At 52.3% G+C, this 18,639-nt stretch overlaps 1 protein-coding gene across 1 annotated transcript in view; it reads right to left on the reverse strand.

The window, feature by feature from the left end:
* Positions 1-18,639, reverse strand: part of CUX2 (cut like homeobox 2) — a 200,838-nt gene that overhangs the window by 16,643 nt on the left and 165,556 nt on the right. The window contains exons 6-16 of the mRNA XM_044921106.1: positions 17,972-18,095; positions 16,119-16,195; positions 15,185-15,251; positions 13,703-13,751; positions 10,148-10,252; positions 6,388-6,579; positions 6,228-6,286; positions 5,685-5,733; positions 5,492-5,591; positions 3,677-4,357; positions 2,767-2,868 (exon numbers count right to left, since the gene is read on the reverse strand). Coding sequence (XP_044777041.1) covers positions 2,767-2,868; positions 3,677-4,357; positions 5,492-5,591; positions 5,685-5,733; positions 6,228-6,286; positions 6,388-6,579; positions 10,148-10,252; positions 13,703-13,751; positions 15,185-15,251; positions 16,119-16,195; positions 17,972-18,095 — 1,605 coding nt within the window. The remainder of the gene's footprint in view (positions 1-2,766; positions 2,869-3,676; positions 4,358-5,491; positions 5,592-5,684; positions 5,734-6,227; positions 6,287-6,387; positions 6,580-10,147; positions 10,253-13,702; positions 13,752-15,184; positions 15,252-16,118; positions 16,196-17,971; positions 18,096-18,639) is intronic.

The raw sequence follows: 18,639 nt of genomic DNA on the forward strand, positions 1-18,639 counted from the left end.
TCTCTGCTCTCAGCTGTCCTGTTTATTTAGTGGGAGAGTCTGATTAATCTGTTTCTCATGGTTCTTTACACTCCAATATTGTGTCTCGTCCACAGCTGTACCTTGTGTCCAGCACACAGTAGACGCTTAACCAATGTTTACTGAATGATTGTCTCTCTTGCCAGAGGAGCTCAAGAAGAAAGAAATTAAACTGTACAGAGTAGGGCCTCAGTGGATTATCTGGGTGGGGCAGTGTAGGCTCCTAGCAGGGTGAGCCTCCTCTGCCCCTCACCAGGGACCAGGGAGGAGGGAGGGCCCTTGGGAAACACTTGGCTCCCGGCCACAAAATCTGACGCTTGGGAATCAGGACACTTTGCTCCGAGTTGCCACCAGGGGGCAGCAGACACCACAAAGTGGGAATGCGGAGGCCAGCATCCGCTTCAAAGTCAGCAACCGTCTACATGGCCTGGCGATACACTGTGCTGGGTGCAGGGATGCAACTCGGTCCCTGGCTGCAAAATGCCCTCAGACTGGTAGGAGGGACAGACATATCAGCAGAGGTATTTGTAACGTGAACAAATGTAACAGAGACGAAAACGATGATGATGTTAACTCTAATGATAGCTAAATTTTTAGGGGCATCTTCTACATGCCAGGCCCCCAGGCTGAGTGCTCGTCAGGACTGATTTCATTTGATCTTCACACGACCTTAAGAAAGAAGTACTAATATTGTGCCTATTTTATTTTTTTATTTTATTTATTTTTTTAAAGATTTTATTTATTTATTTGAGACAGAGAGAATGAGAGAGACAGAGAGCACATGAGAGGGGGGAGGGCCAGAGGGAGAAGCAGGCTCCCTGCCGAGCAGGGAGCCCGATGCGGGACTCGATCCCGGGACTCCAGGATCATGACCTGAGCCGAAGGCAGTCGCTTAACCAACTGAGCCACCCAGGCGCCCTATTGTGCCTATTTTAAATATGAGAAAATGGAGGCACAGAGAGGCTAAGAAGCTTGCCCAAGGTCACACAGCTAATAAACAGCAGAGACAAAATTGACAGCCAGGCCACTGGCTCCATTGCATCAAGCAATGTAGGTGATTATGGGGAATCCAAGGAGGATGGGTATCCAATCCATCTGGATGGGGGTGGGGGGTTTTCTAGACGAGGTGACTTCTGAGTTGAATTGTTGAGAATGCGCAGGAGTTGGCCAGGGGTGAGGATGGCATTAGGGGCACAGGGAACAGCATGAGAATGGACATGGCTATAAGCAGTTCATTCAAGAGGTATAGGGAGTCAGGAGAAGTCAAGACCATAGGGCCTGGGGCCTTGTTGAGGAGTTGGCATTTTTATCTTGAGGGCAATGGGGAGCTGTGGAAGGATTCTGAGGTAGTGACATGACCATGTGTATGCTCTAGAAAGATCCCTCTGGCCTCTGGGTGGAGAATGGGCTGCAGTGGGACCTAGAATATCATTGGTAATACCAGTGAAGAGGCTAATGCAATGGTCCCAGCAAGTGATGATGGTGGCAGTCAAGGATGGCCTCTCACCCCACCTGGGTATCTGGCACCATCTGTGACAGGTTCCCAGCCTTGAGCTGGTGGGTTTGGGGAGTGAGTGAGGGGTAGGGGAAGACAGTGAGTTCCATCTCAGACACGCTGAGTCTGAGATGCCAGTGGGGCCCTTGGTGGACATGTCCAGCCAGCAGTTGGCTTAGGGCTCTGGAACTCTCGAGAGAGGTGTGGCCTGGAGAGGGGGTGATTTGGGTGTTGACGGAACTTCCAGGAATGGACTAACTCATCTAGGAAGGATAGGAAAGTCAGAGGGCCTGATGGAGAAAGTACACTCTGGTTGGCTAAATAATGGTCTCCCAATGGTATCCACTTCCCTGGGCCCAGACTATGTTACTTCACATGGCAAAGGGGACTCTGCAGATGTGATTAAGTTAAGGATCTTGAGATGGAAGACGATCCTGGGTCATGTGGGTAGGCCCCACATCATCACAAGGTGCTTGTGAGAGGGAAACAGGAGGATCAGAGGCAGAGAGGAAGCTGCTATGATGCTGGCCGTGAGGCTGCAGGCGGGGCCATGAGGCAAGGAATGTGGGAGCCTCTAGAAGCTGGAAAAGGTAAGGAAATGGATTCTCCTCTGGAGTCTCCAGAAGGAACACAGCCCTGCCGACACCTTACCTCTAGCCCAGGGAGCTGTGGACCTGTGACTTTTGGAGCTGTAAGACCATCAGTTTGTGTTGTTTTTAGCCACTGAGTTTGTGGCTGAACAGCAGCACTACGAGGCTAACGCAGGGCCCCCTGGGAAGTGCAGAAGGTATAGACTGGGAGGCAGGAGGAAGCCAGGAGAACAGGGTCTCTTTGGGAACTAGGAAGTGGAGGTGCAGGAAGGAGGGGGAGGCTTCAGCCTCTGTGTTTGGCAGAGTTCCTGTGTGATTACGGATCACTGTGTCTCCTCAAAGTCGAAGACACCCGGACAATCCAGACCAGGGCGGCGGCAGTGGCTGGGCTGTACCGTATGGCGGCCACTTGTCACTGTGCAAAAAACTGAAGCTGTAATTTTATTTAACTTCAAGTAATTTGAGTGGCTATAGTCACACATGGCTAGTGGCTCCCATACTAACAGGGACCCGGCTCTCCAGGCCTCACTTGGCTGCAGGTTGGTTAAGAGGTTCTGACCTGCTTGGAATCCCGCTGTGGTAGACGAAGGCGGACGAGGGCGCACCTGCTGCTCAGGGCAGGTCCTGGAGGCCTCAGGCCTCCCCTACGGCAGTGGCACTCACCCCCCTTCTGGGACTCGATCTCCTTCTTGGCCTGTTCCAGGATGCTCTTGATGGCGTCGTCCGAGCCTGTCTCTGGTGTGCGGATCCTTGGGGTGATACTGCCTGGGGGAGGCAAGGGGGCATCTGTCGTGGGGACCTGCATGCTGAGGGTCAATCTCTGGAGCTGGGCAGGGCGAAGGGTGGGTCCCCTCCTCCCTCAGGGGCTCCAGGGCCAGGGCTGGGAGACCTTGAGTGTGTGTGGCAAGACCACCACTTAGCCAGTCTGTGTGACAAACTGGATCTACAAATGATTCTGGCTTAAACTAATAATAATAATACAATGGTAACAACAACGGTGGCCACCACCACAGCTAATAGTTCTCAAGCAGTTACTATGTTCCAGGGGCCCTGCTGAAAGATTTATACTCATTTAACCCTCAGAGGAGGCTGACAGATGGGGATGGATAGGGAAACTGAGGCACAGAAGCTAAAGTCAGTTGCCCCAGGTCACCCAGTACGTGAGTGGCAGAGCTGGAACTCAAGCTCAGGTGTGTCTGTAAGGTCAAAGCTTGGGCCATTCACATGGGCTACCCTAAAAGTCAAGTCTGGCAAGTTGGCAGGAACCCAGGCCATTTCATGGATGGGCAAACTGAGGCTTGGAGGTCCTCAGGAAGTACCTACTTGCCAGGACAGCCCCTGGGCTCAGCCTTCTCCCACAGTGATCAGCCTGAGCTGTCCCATTAGGGCCAGGTGGGGAGCAAGGGGTAGCCACAGGCCCCAGGAAGAAGGGAACGAGGCTGTATTTCCTTGTTTTACAGAGGGGAACCTGAGGCATAGAGAGGCAAAGTCATTTGCCCCAGGCGACACAGCTGGGAGGTGGCGGAGTTTGGCTCTGCGCCCTCAGCCCCCGTGCCTTGGGATGGGCCCTCACCTCGCTGCCGCACCTGGATGGTCCTCAGAGCCAGCACGTTCTGCTCATCCGACAGGAACTGCTTCATCTTGATGAAGGGCTCCTTGCCCTTCACCGTGAGCTTGCGCCAGGGCTTGGGCCGGGCCAGGATCTCGCTGACTGAGCCCTGTGACAGCCCCAGCACATAGTGGCCAAACACCCGCTGCCCGATGTTGTGTTTGAGCAGCTGCTCCTTCACCTGGAATGCAATCTCTGCCGTGTCCAGGTGCTCCTCCTCGGCTCCGGTTCCGGCCCCTGCCCCAGCTGCGCTGCCCCCACCCCCGTCCACAGGCTCGGGGGCCCCAGGTGGCTCAGGGCCAGGAGCGGGGGTGGCAGGGGCCGTGGGGGGCTTGGCGCCGTAGAAGGCCGGGGGGAACACCAGCAGGCCGCCTGCCTCCCCCTTGAAGGTGGCCGGGGGCATCATGTGCTTGGACAGCAGTGCGTCCCCTGCCAGTCTGTCCCCAGAAGCCACGCTGGGGAAGGGGGACAGTGAGAAAGTCCTTGGGCCATCAGGGCCCAGGCCAGGACCCAGCAGGGGCTGCCCAGGGCTGGGGGACAGGGGATCTTCGGGCCCTGGTGGTGGTGGGAGCTGCGGAGGGGATGGGTAGGACTGCTCCGTGCCCAGAGAGTCTTTGATGGAATCGTCCTCCGAAGGCTCCTCCTCTATATTGTCAGAGAGACAGACAGATGCAGGAAGAGAGGACAGACAGAAGCAGACAGTGATGGGGAGAGAGAGAGCAAGCCAGGGACAGAAATATCGAGAGTGACAGAGAGAGTGAGGGAGACACCAGAGAAACAGAGACAGGGAAACAGAGAGGCAGACAGAAACGAGAAACCAGAGGAGACGCGGATGGAGGCAGAGACAGAATGAAAGGCAGAAAGAGACAGAGGGACAAAGAGACAGAAAGTGGGAGGCAGAGAGACACATACATGAGAGAGCAATTCAGGGAGAAAAGGTGGGGGGAGAGGGCAGGCGGGGAGGGGGAGAGAAGTGCTGTGGGCGTCCAGCCGTACTAAGAGCTCCCCTTCTGATCCTCAAATCCCCATCTGTGCAGGCCTGGCCCACACGCCAGTTCTGGGGAGCCCTCCCTCCGACATTAAGAACATGCACTGAGCACCCATTACGTGCTAGCACCTGGCCCCAGGGTGGGGCATCCGGACCAATGCCCACCACGGCAGGGTGCCCACTCCTGGCCCCTGCCCACCTTGCAGCCCTCCTCTTCCTACGCGTCCTACGTGTTTGCATTCCCCACGTGAACAGCACCCATGGAATGGATCCGTCGTTGTCCCCATTTTACAGATGAGGAAACAGAGGCAGCACAGAGAGTCTTGGCCGGGGCCACACAGCTATAAGGTTATGGAGCCACTGTGTGGGGAGAAGGGCTGAGCAGCTGAGAAGGTGATTTGGGGAGAGCGCAATGTCTGTGGGTCATTACCAGCAGTCCTGCTGCGGGTGTACAATGTGAACGCCCTCTGTGTGCCCTGTGACCTCTTCCCGCTGCTCATCAGGGCTTGGGGATGAGTGGAGCCTTTGGGGCGGGTCTTGGGAGGGCCCGAGTGAGCTGCATGGGGTACGTGTGTGTGGACACTGTGGGAGGCACTGCCAGCTGGCTTCCCCACGGACAGCCCCCAGCTAGCGCTACCACACAGCAGCTGCTCATTCAACGTGGACCCCTTTTCTCCATCTGTCTCCTGCCCGCATGGGAGGTGGTGGCGTGGGGGCGCGGAGAAGGCCAGAGGCCCATGGGCAGCCCCTATCACAGCCCCTTGGCCCCAAGAGCATTCCGTCTCCCCTACCAGGGCTGGCCAGAAGACCGGGCTTTTCCAGAAGGAATTTCTGCGTGGGGAAGAAGGCCTCCTTTGCCATGAGCAATGAGTCTTCGGGCTTGGCCATGCCCTGGGGAGACAAGAAGCCAGGCTGAGAGGGCACGGTTGGCAGAAGGCTCTCAAGGGCAGCCTGCACGGCAGGGACAGTGGCGGGAACACTCACCTGGGGGAGGCTGCAGGTGCTGGAGGCCAGCTTCATGGCTTTCAGGATGCTGCCAGAGAAAGTGGAGAGAGTCCGAGGCCAGCCAAGCTCCTGGGGCTTGGGGAGAGGTCTGAGAGGTACTTCCTCTAGCTCATCTTCCCTGATTGAGAACAACTGCCCCACCCCGTGGACCTTACATAACACTGGACCCGGGACAACACCAAGCCTTAAGTAGCAGGCTGTGAACTGCTTCCAATGATACCTGAAGGGGTGTTGCATGAACAAACTCCCACACTGGCCGGCCTGAGCTAATCTGATGCAAGCACCACCCCCCACCAGTTCCCGCATGGACCACGAGCCACCTTGCAAGTTCTTGGATAGATGGCTCTGGAGGGCAAAGAACCAAGTGTGGTTAAGTTCTGAGACCCAGGCTGCCATGGAGGAGAGACAAGGGTATCACCAAATGGGGTGTGGTGGGAGGGAGGAAGATCATGAACTTTGTCCAGGGCCTCTCCCCACCAAGAAAGAGGGCTGGGGGTGGTGGAGCCCCACTCTGCACAGTACCTCAGCTCTGTTTTAATTTCTTCATAGTCAGACTGCGCCTGGAGCTTCTCTTCCAGCTTCTAGAGGAGGAAACAAAGATGGTTTCAGGCTGGCCCACGTCCTTCTGCCTGGGGACGCCTCGCCCGTCTCCTGTCTGCACACCTCCTCTCCCAAGACCTACTTCTATGGCCTCGGACTTAGCCGTGAGCTGCCGCTCCAGGTCCGCGATCTGGTTGGCCGAGGTCTCCTCCAGCTCCTGCAGAGAGTTCTGGAGGTGCTGCACATCCTTCAGCAGCCGCAGGATCTCCCGATCCTTGGAGGCCAGCGCGGCTTCAAGCCGGGGGCCCGAGCACAATGCGAAGTTCACCTTATCCTGAGGACAAAGTGGGGCTTTGAGGGGCTAAGAGGTGTGGGGCAGGCAGCTGGAGGGCTGGCTTCCCCACCCCTGAATCCCAGACAAAATGGGAAATCCATCCGTGGCACGTTCTCCCTCCCACCCCCCCGGTGCTGTGCTCCCCAGAGTGACTCAGCCCCTCCTTACAGGCTCTGGTTTTCCTTCTCCTATCTCTGAGCCTTTGCTCAAGCCACTCCTACCAGCCTGGATGCCTTCCCTCTAGTATTCAAACTGGTGGGGAGTGGGCAGGGAAGGTTTTCTGGAGGAAGATGTGTCTAAACTGTGATGAAGTTCAAGAACAAGTTAGTGATTTGGAAAATTGCTTGGCAGTGTCCACTAAGGGTGGACATGTGCACTTCTGCTTGGTACATATGTGTGGGGAAAGCAGGTACCGTGCACAAGACACACGTGCGAACACCAAGACTAACATTCGTAGCAGCCCTCTCTGTAACAGCCCCAAGCTGGAAACCCTCCATTGGCTTCCAAATGCCCTCCAACGAGAGAATGGATGAGCAGGTCGTGGCACATCCATACAATGGAACACGCTACAGCACTGAAAATGGATAATCCACAACTACTAACACAGCATGGACTACGCTCTCAGATAGAATATGAAGTGAGGGGTGCCTGGGTGGCTCAGTCGTTAAGCATTTGCCTTCAGCTCAGGTCATGATCCCAGGGTCCTGGGATCAAGCCCCGCATCGGGCTCCTTGCTCGGCGGGAAGCCTGCTTCTCCCTCTTCCGCTCCCCCTGCTTGTGTTCCTGCTCTTGCTATCTCTCTGTCAAATAAATAAATAAAATCTTAAAAAAAAAAAAAAGAATACGAAGTGAAAGGAGCCAGACAGCAAAGTGTGTGTGCGCAATCTGATTAAGATCAGATACAAAAGCAGGCAAAACCCAGCTGTGCAGTTACAAGTCAGGAGAGTGGCTCCTGTTGGGGAGTAGCACCCGGATGGGGACACAAGGGGGGTATTCTGGGGGTGGGGAACATTCTACTTGTTGATCTGGATGCTGGTTATGGCATCTCTGAAAAATTCAATGCTGTACACTTAACGATATGCACATCTGATCTTATATATTTTATACTTCAAAAAAACCTTTGCTATAAAAGGACGAAAAAAAAGGAGAGAGTCTGGTGAGGAAGAGGTGGGGACTGGGTGATCCCAGCAGAGGTAACATCACAGATAAATGTTTAGGTTTCTAAATGGGGCACAGGTCCTATCCCAGCGACACATTTCCCCTCCCTTCCAGGCAGACCCTCAGGTTTAGACCTGAGACCCCACAGCCACAGGCCAGACAAGCGGTGGTTCCTACCTCTTCCTAATTTGCCCCTAGCCCCAAGCCCCATGGCTTCTCCAGGTTTTAGGAAATGGTCCCTTTGTCCTGCATGAAAAAGAAGTTGATGTTTGAGAGGACCTGAAGTCGGGCTGGTCCTGAGCAGTTACAAATGACTCTAAGAAGCATTACAGGGGCGCCTGGGTGGCTTAGTCATTGAGCGTCTGCCTTCGGCTCAGGTCATGATCCCAGAGTCCTGGGATCGAGCCCTGCGTCGGGCTCCCTGCTCGGCGGGAAGCCTGCTTCTCCCTCTCCCACTCCCCCTGCTTGTGTTCCCTCTCTCGCTGTGTCTCTCTCTGTCAAATAAATAAAATCTTAAAAAAAAAAAAAAAAAGAAGCATTACAAAAAACAAAACAGAGCAGAAAACAGCCTACCACTACCAATACTGGCTATTCTTCCAGGGAGATAAATGCCAATTAAAACAGGAAGCGGATGCCATTAACACATTAAATTAATTAGCATCGAGCGCCACTGTGGGGCTCAGAAAAACTCACCCCCAAACCAGCAAAATTCCCCGTGGCTGATTAACATAGGCATTTGCCGAGTTCCACGGGGGTTAATTAAATACCATCGGCAAATTCCTTCTGAGGTGAACCCACGCGCTCTCTTGCTCTCAGTCTCTCTTGTGCTCACTCCTTGCGTTGTGCAGATATCCAGACACGCTGACATATACACACACTGCTTCCCGGGACACAGACACAAACAGAGCACACCCTGAGAGAAGTACCTGCTGGAATACTCACGCTGACATGCAGACACACAGAAATACCCAGCATCAAAGAGATATACGCATATAGACATGTCACTGTGATACACAGAGTCACGTATGTGCTCAGAGACCACACGGGGCATGGGCAAAACCACCTGAGACATGCCCCAACACCCCACTGCTACTAAACGGTGGCATCAAACCTTCGCTGAGCACGGACCTCAGTGAGGAGGTCCAAGCACTATTTTAGGTACTTTACATGTAATCTTCCCAACAGCCCAATCAGGTAGGTCTTACTCATACAGGTGAGGAAACTGAGGCACAGTTAGATTAAGGATACAGTTACTTGCCCAAAGGGCACAGACAGACATATACATTCATAGTAATTCACGTTCGCAGAGACACAGTCCAACACTGAAACAGAAAAACAGATATGGGCACGGTGGTCAGTGTTTCAGGGTGGCAGGTGAAGTGAAAGGTATGCTGGCCACTTCAGGTGCACGGGTGGAGGCTGCAAATCCCCCTGGAGCAGACCTGTCGTTATGTAAGGAATCGGAAATCTAATCCCTTGGTAGGCAGAGATCTGGAGAGAAGGTGGACCAGCTTACATAAGGAACCAAGGCTTTCTGGGAGAGGAGCAATGGAGACTCTTTTTTTTTTTTTTTTAAAGTAGGCTCCATGCCCAACACTTGAACTCATGACCGTGAGATTGAGTTGCATGCTCTACTGACTGAACCAGCCAGGTACCCCGCAATGAAGACTCTTAACATAGGACAGAAGTGTCAGTTGGGGTGGCTCTGACTGAAATCCCTTTTACCCCAGGACCCCAGAGGGGCACCAACCAGGAGGAAGGAGAAAGATGCACTAAGCGGGCTTAACACAGGAACCTCAGGATTGATGACTAAAGACAGGTGCTTTGTAGCATGTGGCTGTTTGGAAAAACCCACTGGAATCACTCTGGCATGTTTGGGAACCAGTGGCTGATAGGAATGTCAATCTCAGATCTTGGTTAAGTGGTCCTACTGCGGTTTGGTAGGATTGAGAACCAGTGGTCAATGGCGACATGTGGTGGCAGCCACCAAAACTGCACTGCTGCTCTATTGCTCAAACTTACCCTCCCACCCAGTCTTGCCAGGCATCTGGCCATGGAAATGGTCCTCTTTGGCCTGAGTAAGTTGCTGGCATTCTTGGACAACTGGGGGGTAAAGGAGGGCCTCCAAAGGAAGATGCTGGACTTCCTATTAATCACATATGCAAGCTTGAGTAGGCAAAGAGCTGTGGCTGTATTTTGACCTTCAGCTGGTGAAGCAAGTCATAGTAATTATAGTTAACTATACATTGACCTTGGCAATTTAGATGCTATGCCCACTGTATCCACACACATTCATGTGCCTAATTTCACACAGAGGCACATGACTGATCCACAAAATGGCATCCGCATATTCATACTCACCAGCATGGCTTTTCCCAACCTTTCCCTCTGGCTCCCCCACCATCCTTACCCCACTGGGTCCCTGCGGGGAGCAGCAGGCCAGGCGGATAGAGCTGTTGACTGAGGCAAGTTGTTCCCGAAGACTTTCTACCTCCCGCTGGGCAGCCTCAGCTCGCTGGGGAGGAGAGTGGAAGCAAGCGCGGTTAAAAGGTGAGCAGGGCCACACTGGATCCCACCCTGGCCTTCTGCCGTCCCCCTGCATGCTTCAGGCAGGGCTGGGTGTTTGTCTCCAGCTCCCATGCCACCTAGTGCCACCTGGATGGAGTGTCTGCAGAGTGTTTCCCAGCCCATGAGCTGAGGCAGGCCCCTGGCCAAGTCACTTCCTCTCTATGGGTCTCAGTTTTCCTCTTGTGAAATGGGGGCAATGAAATACATTTCTAAATCAGAATGCCAGTTTTCCAAACTGGGTATATGGTGGATCTTAACTCCTCAAAAATTTCTAAGAAAAAAGCCTGGAAGGAAGCCTCCAAATGTTAACAATGTAGCCTTATGGCTTTCGAGAGAAATCTGTACTTTGTCACTCCCTGGTTGTGCGACCTTGGGCAAGAGATTTCATCTGCCCAGCCTCAGTTCCTCTATTTATAAAATGGGGATGATAAAAGTAACTACCTCATAGAGTTGTTTTGCAAAGTAAGTGATCTGGTAAACTACAACTTATTAGGTATCTTAGCTCAGGTATCAATAATTGGCTAACTTTGTTAAAAGAGCTGTGACTGTATTTTAACTCTCAGTTGGTGACGCAGGTCATAACGATTACAGTTAACTTTCACACTGATCTTGGCAATCAAGACACTATACCTACTATATGCACATGGAGACCCACACATATCCATGTTCACATTTTGTTAATTTATTTTTTAAATTGATTTGTTTACTTACTAGTATCCTGCCTTGTTCCAGAAATGGCTCAAGTCAGTTTTGTTTTCGGAAAGGTTTTGGGTGTGCAGGTGTAGAGAAATATTTTTATGTTTCTGCACAGCTAGGGCTTCCCAAGCAAATCTGACTGAAACAGGACGGGGCTAAATGACAAGCCCGGAAGTCAGTTTCTGACATCAGCTGGTGAAGCAAGTCATAGTAATTTTCCTCTCTGAAGGTATGTGTTTACATTTCAGTGGGGGATGAGACCCCGACCACGGACACATCCCCTGGGTTGGAAAGCTGGGTTTAAAGCTACTAGAAAGTTACGAGTCTTATCTTCCCCATGGAGAGAAGTATTTTCATTCCACATGCTAAAAACTCAGGATGCTTGCCCTTCTGTTCATCATGACACTAGGGAGCTAGTTTTCTCCCTCTCTCAGAAAGTCCCTCTCCTATATAACCATCCAGAGTCACATGTGGGGGTTCCTTGCCCACAGTAAGAAATCTGGTGCGTGCAAGATGATGTCTGATTGTCACCCCGGGGGGAAGAACTGGGGCAAACTGGCAGGGTTATTACTATGTAAGTAGTAACACTGATCTGCTCTGCTCCAGAATCCTCTTGTTCACATTCTGGACAATCTTAATACAGATTAAAAAAACCCTAATATGATGACATTTATTTTCTTCTCCATACTTTCTATAATGAGGTTTTACTTTTACACTCAGAAAAGATAAACATTAAAAAAGAGTTGTTTCTTATTCAAACTGCTCTAAGATCTCTTTTCGCAAGCCTATTTGACTGGCAAAGATCCAAAAGTTTGGTGACACATGATACTACTGAGGCTGTAGGGAAACCGGCCCTGTCTTAACTGCAGGGAGTGTAAACTGGGCAGTTTGGCCACATCTGTCAAATAAAAATGCACAGATCCTCAGCCCAGGAATTCCACTTCTCAGAATTTACCCTATTTAGTGGCTCATGCATGTCTGAAATAGTATCTGTATACGGGTGTTCCCCGCGGGATTGACGATGATGTTAAATGACTGGAAATATGGCCTTTATCAGTCGGGGACTGGTTAGACCATGGGTGGGCAAGCTGCAGCTGGATGCCTGTTTTGTGTATCAAGTTTTTCTGGAACACAGCCATACCCATTCGCTCGCATACGGTCTACGCTTTCACATATGGCAAAGTGGGATGGCCGTGACACAAAGCTGGGCATATTTACTCTCTGCTCCTTCACGGAAAGCTTGCCACCCCCCGGTTGGATGACGGAGTGGCCATGTAGGGCAATACCACACGGCCGTAAATAAATGGACTTCTTTTATGCAGACATGGAATGAGTTCTAAGATATACACATGGAACAAATAAGGTCCGAGAGGGTGGGTACAGTATATTATGGCTTTTGTTATAAAAAGGGGTAAAAATAGATACATTCCTGAGCTTGTGAACGGATCTCTAGAAGGAGACACTAGAAACAGGTAAGAGAGGCTGCCAAAGGGAGAATAACTGGGAAGCTGAATTGGGGAAGGAGACGGGAGTTTCCCAAGTATGAACCTTTTTGAGTTCTGAACTATGAAAATGGATTATGTATTCAAAAAACTACCCTAAAAATGCTACTCTTTTCCACGTTTCCTCTGCAGGTGAGTGGGCCCTGCACTTAAGCCGGCACAGCCGTGCCTCCAGGCCTTTGATCCTGCGGTGCCTTCCTCCTGGAACGCCCTTCGTCCAGAGAAGGCCTCCTGGGCTTTAGAACCCAGCTGTAAAGCGTGCTCCTCCAGGGAAATGATTACTCGCTGTCACGCTGCTGGCCCCTCCTGGCCATGTCCCTGGCTGCTGGCATTGCAGGGAGCCGAGGGTGGGTGGAGGTGTGTTGGGCCCTTGAGACTCCAGCCTGGACCCCATGGCCACGCTTCACCTCCTTTCAGACTCCTGCCAGCTTTGCCCCCCAGACGGCAACATGTCTGAAGTCTGAAGAAGGCAGGGTGTGGGACCCCATTTACATATGTGAAAATGGGGACTCGCAGAGGCTCATGGACTTTTGAGGACCTGGGCTGGGACTAGAAGATGGGGGCCCCAAGCAAGTTTGGGGTCCATCCAGTGATTGGCTGGCGTGGCTGGGATCAAGGGAGGAGGCTGCAGGAGAGCTGGTGGTGTGGGGAGGGAGGGAAGGAAGCAGCTGGGGCTTGTCCCTTGTCACCACCTCAGGCTCTTTGGAACATGGTTCCTCGCTCAGTCTGCTTGGGAGAGACCCACATCCCAGCTTGGCCTTCGGGGTGGGCTCACCAGTCACTGCTCCGCCGCCTTCCTCCTGCTAGAGAGGCCTCCTGCACAGGAGCCGCCAGGGAAGGGCACCTGGCCTTCACCTAGGCTGTCCCCTGGCCTAGAATGCCATCCTGCTATAATTTCAATTTATTCGTCAGGTCTCAGCAACATGGCCCTTCCTCCATGACGTCCTCCCTGACCCTCAAGTCTGGGCCAGGTGCCCTTCCCCAACTTCTACTGCCTGGGTCACCCTATTTCTGAGTATTCTGTCAGCATCCCTTCCTCTTTCCTCCGGGAGCCCAGGGTCCCAGACACTCCCGGCCCTAGCACTCAGCATGGCACATGGCACATGGCACATGGCAATGGTATCAATAAATATCAATTGGGTTCCCCCCAGCCCGAACCCCACCCTGGGCAGAATGAGTGTTAGCACACATCTTCTCACCTGATTAGCTTTCTCCAAGTTGGTCATGATCAGGCCGACTTCATCTGCCCTGAGACAGAAAGATAAGACCCTGAGAAGGGTTTCTGGCAGCCACCGGACCCCTGCCTATCCTGATAACCCCAGCCCCTGCCTGAACCTAAGGCTCTCGCTCACAATGGGAGGCTAAGGAGGCTGCCCTCTATCCCTCCTACTAGAGAGAAACCGGGCTGGGCACAAAAGAACCCAGGCTGTGGGGAAATGGGATGGGGGCCTCAGCACGACACCCCTTCCAGGCGGCCTGGCCTGCTGCCCCTGCCAGGGGTCTATTCTCTTTAGCTGCCCACGGAGCTACACCTCCCAGCCTTTGGCCACACTGTGCCTTCTACCTGGAATGCCCTTCCTCAAGAGGACAGGACTCTGAGTTTTAAAACCCAGCTCCAAAGTGTCCTCTTAGGAGGACTCCCTCAACTACCCCCGTGGTGGTCATTCGTTTATTTGCTGCCCCCCAACCCCCAGGCTCCCAGCACTGAGGGGGCCAGGACAGGCTGTATCCACCTTGGTTGCCCCTGTGCTGAGCATGGGGTGGGGACACAGGAGGCCTGTGGGGAGCATTTGGTGACTATAAGCTGTGCACGTGCTTTAGGCGTATTCAGGGCCTTCTTTCATGCAAGCTGTTCCCCCCTGCCCAGAGCACCCAACCCAGGATTCTCCATATGGCCATCTCCTTCTCATTCTGGAGGTCATCTCCTCAGGGAAGTCCCCTGGGACTACCCTGGATAACAGGACCCATCCTCCCTGTTAGTCTCTCTTGCTGCTCATGGCTCTTCCTTTCTTAGCATTCACCAAGCGCCCAGAACAGTGCCAAGCATACAGTAAGTGCTCAATAGCATCTGTGAAGGAATGAATTTATCACTATACATCATCAGTTATTGTCTGTCTCTTCTCCTCGACTGAGGACAGGGCCATATTCTAGCGTTTCTTCCAGGGACCCAACATAGCACTGGGTAAACAGTAGGTGCTAAATAAGTGTTTGTGGAATAAATGATGTCTTAAAGCCATGTTGAGTCCAGAGTAATTTAAGTGAATGACACTCAGCCCCTGAGGGTTGTACTGTGGAGTTGTGGTGGAGACAGTTCTAGGAAGTTGTGGTAAGGTGGAGGCCCCTGCCCAGCAGACCCTACTCAGCCACAACCCAGAATGTCATTTATAGTCTATGGTGCATGAATGGCACAGACCAGTGAACAGCTGTGTGCCTATGGGGGTGGGGAGCACTGGGTGCTTAATGAAATAGGTGCTTCAGGCAGTGAGTTAGAGGGAGAAGAGTCAGAAAGAGAAGGCATATTTGAGAGGGTCAGAGGGTGGAGGCATGTCTGGGAGGGTCAGAGGGAGGAGGCATATTTGGGAAGGGCAGAGGGAAGAGACATATCTGGTAGGATCAGAGGGAGGAGACATGTCTGGGAGAGCCAGAGTGAGAAGGCATACCTCAGCAGGGTTTTCACTTACTTGGATGCCGCCTCCTCATCATATTTCCGCCGCAGTTCCAGCAGCTCTGTCTGTGTGGCCTTTAACGCTGGGAAAAAGTAAAGAGCCAGGGTGAAGCACCTCCCACTTCCCCCAGGAGCCCACTCCTTCTGCAGGGTTCAGAAGGCAGAATGAAGTTCAAGGTAGCAAGGGAAGACCTTTCTTTTGGTTAGAACCAGGGACAGGTAGAGTTTCCTGCCCATGGAGAGGCTTCAAGCTGGTTGGAGGGCAGACAGGATGACCCTCTAGGAGTCTACGAAGCTCAGAGGACCCAGGCAAGTGGTAGGGGTCTGTCTGTCCCATGGCCTTGTGTATGAGCTGCCCCACACCCTTAGGTCACTCCAGGACCTGGGTGGGGCCATCTGTCCATGAGCTCACCCACTCCAAGGTTCAGACAGGGAGGAGCAATGAAGTCAACAGATATGTGTTAATTATGAGAAATTTCTTATGAAATTCAAGATTTCTGATTTCTCCAAGAAGATTGAAAGCTTGGTGACACTGGGTCATATGGCAGTAGCTGGCTGATGCTCAACAGCGGCCATCTCTTTAGTCAAGGCCTAGGTGGTCCAGTTTGCCCCAGACCCCACCCTGCCCTACTGCCTTCCCTAACCTGACCAGCTTGGTTGTGTGTCTGGCCCCTGCAGGCACTGAGTTCGCCACCCCTGATTTAATTCTACTTCTCAAACCCTCTCTCCACAGCAATGTGGCCTCCAGGGACTGGGCTCAGACCCCCACGGTATAAAGCTGATCTACCCCCTTCCTCCTTAAACCGCATCCCCCCACCCCCGCCCCACCTTCCTGATTCTAGACTACCTGAGCTTGTGTTCATAGAGTCACTGTCCCCTCCCACTCCTCCTCCTGGTCTGACAGGGTTGGGGAGGTGCACGGGGCCAGGGAATGTGTGCCAAATACATACCTGAATGTAGGACTTTGATCTTTTCCTCTGCCTCCCCCAGTCTGGCTGCCAAAGTGATTTGTACTTCTTGAAGGCCCCTGCGGAGAGACCGGGCCTGCTCACCCTGGCTCTGCACATGCCCATGTGCATGGGCCCTGCTTGGGTCCCTGAGTCGGTCCTCCTGGCTTCCTAACCCACTCACCTGCTCCCTGTAATCTGTACCTCTGCCTTTTTAACCAGTCCTTAAACATGACATTCAGGCATTTGGCTGCCTTGCTCTTTTGCTGACTGTGTGGACCTATATCAGCCAGTGACCTTGCCTCTCTGGGAGTCAGTTTCCTCACCTGTAAAATAAGGTTCTGCTGGGGTCTGCCTCGTGGCTGCTATGAGACATCTTCAGCGTGATGTGGGGTACCTGGAGCTCCCTCAGTACCATTACTTACTATTCCTGTCCTTGGGGAGGCATTTTTTCCCGTCTTTGTGTCAGTTGTTTGGGATGGTTGTCCAGCCCACTGTAGCCTAGAGCTTTGGTGTGATGCAAGTGTCTCAGCAGAGACAGAGGGGCCCCAGCTGGACTGGGGGAGGGTTTATACAAAGCCTGGGCCCTCTGTTGTCTGGCTCAGAGACTCTAGGGAAGGAGCCCCTTTACCTCTGGTCCTACACCCTGTCCCTTCCCCTCTCTCACACCACTCTAGGCACACTCACCTCCTTGCTGGTCAAACACACCAGGAATGTTTCTACCTCAGGGCCTTTGCTCTGGTTGTCCCCTCTGTCTGAAACACCCTTCCCCACAGATCTGCAAGTTTCACTCCCCCACCTCCTTGGGGCTTTGCTTACCTCCTCAGTGAGGCCTCCCCTTATACCCTATTTAAACTTCAGCTTCAATCTCCAACTCTCCCTCCTTTATTTTTCTTCACAACGTTTATGATCATGTAGCATACTATTTACTTTATTTATCTTGTTTATTTGTGTCTTCCTCATGAGAAAGTAAACTCCAGGAGAGCAGGGAGGCTTGTCCATTTGTTCACTGCTGTGCCCCTAGAACAGTGCTTGGCACACAGCAGGTGGCTCCATAAATACATGGAACAAGTGAATATGAAATAAGTAAATGAAAGGATAAATGTAATGACCACCATGAAGCTGTCCTAGAAATGCCCCAAAGATCCAGATTTATAATAATCCAGGTATTATTACTCCCACATCAACTGTAAGGGCAACCATTTACTGACATATACTCCTTCAAGTGAGTGCGGAGCTAAACACATATATTCATTCTCACGGTAGACTAGGAGTTGATATCACCTGTCCACTTGATCAGGCTACAGTACCCAGTTATTCAACCACACACTAATCTTGGGGTTGCTGTGAAGGTATTCTGTAGATGGGCTTAACATCTACAGTCGGTTGACATTAAGTAAAGGAGAAGAATCTCAATAATGTGGGTGGGCCTTGTCTAATCAGTTGCAGGTCTTAAGAATAAAACCGAGGAAGAAGAACTTCTGCCTCAAGACTGCAGCACCTACTCCTGCCTGACTTTCCAGCCTGCTGGCTGGCTCTACTGATTCAGACTTGTCAGCCCCAACTGTGTGAACTAAGTCCTTGAAATATGTGTCTTAATTAAAATAGAAAATCCTTCTGGTTTTATTTCTCTGGGGAACCCTGACTAATACACCACCATTAGCCCCATTTTCCAACTGGGAAAACTGAAGCTCAGACAGGTGATGTGAGCTGCCCAGGGCTGGCCGCTGAGCTGCTGAGGTAGGGCTGGAAACCCGGGCCTGCATCTCTATCTCCAACCTGCATCTGGATTCCCTGAAGGTCCCACCTCCCAGCCAGGCGGGGCAGCAGGGGCCCACCTGTTCCTCCCCACTCACTTTTGTTTCTCCGCCTCATTTCTCTGCAGCAAAGTCTCTGTCAGGAGGGCTTTGCTGGGAATGCCCGGGAGGCGGCTCCCCTCAGTCAGCGTGGGCCCTGCTGGAGATGTCCCCTCTCTCTGCTCTGGAGGGAAAAAAAGAGGGAAAACCACCCATCACTGGAAGTGGCATGGCAGCCAGAGGTGCCTTCTGCAAACCGGAGGGACTGGCAGTGCTGGGACAAGACTTAATTTCCCAAACTCGGGTGTTAGAGAGAGTGCAGCTGGAGAGACCTGCCATCACCATGGTCAGCTGGGTTGTCACCGTGGGGGGCGTGTGAACGAATGTCAAGTTCCCATGTGCCAGTCTCAGCCAGCAAGCCCAGAGGCTTCTTTACTCTCTTGGACCTGTTCCTGCCTCCTCGGCCTTCTTACTTTTTTAAGAGTCATGGTAAAATATACATAAAAGTATACAATTCAGTGACATTTAAAACATTCACAGTATTGTGCAACCGTTAGCATTAATTCCAGAATGCTGTCACTACCCCAAAAGGAAGCCAGTCCCCACTAAGTAGTCACTCCTTTTTCCCACTCCCCCAGCCCTTGGCAACCACCAATCTGCTTTCTGTCTCTGGGGATTTGCATATCCTGGATATTTCCTATCACTGGAATCACACATAATATATGTCC

The sequence above is a fragment of the Neomonachus schauinslandi genome, chromosome 14 (assembly GCF_002201575.2).
Source record: "Neomonachus schauinslandi chromosome 14, ASM220157v2, whole genome shotgun sequence".
NCBI lineage: Eukaryota > Metazoa > Chordata > Mammalia > Carnivora > Phocidae > Neomonachus > Neomonachus schauinslandi.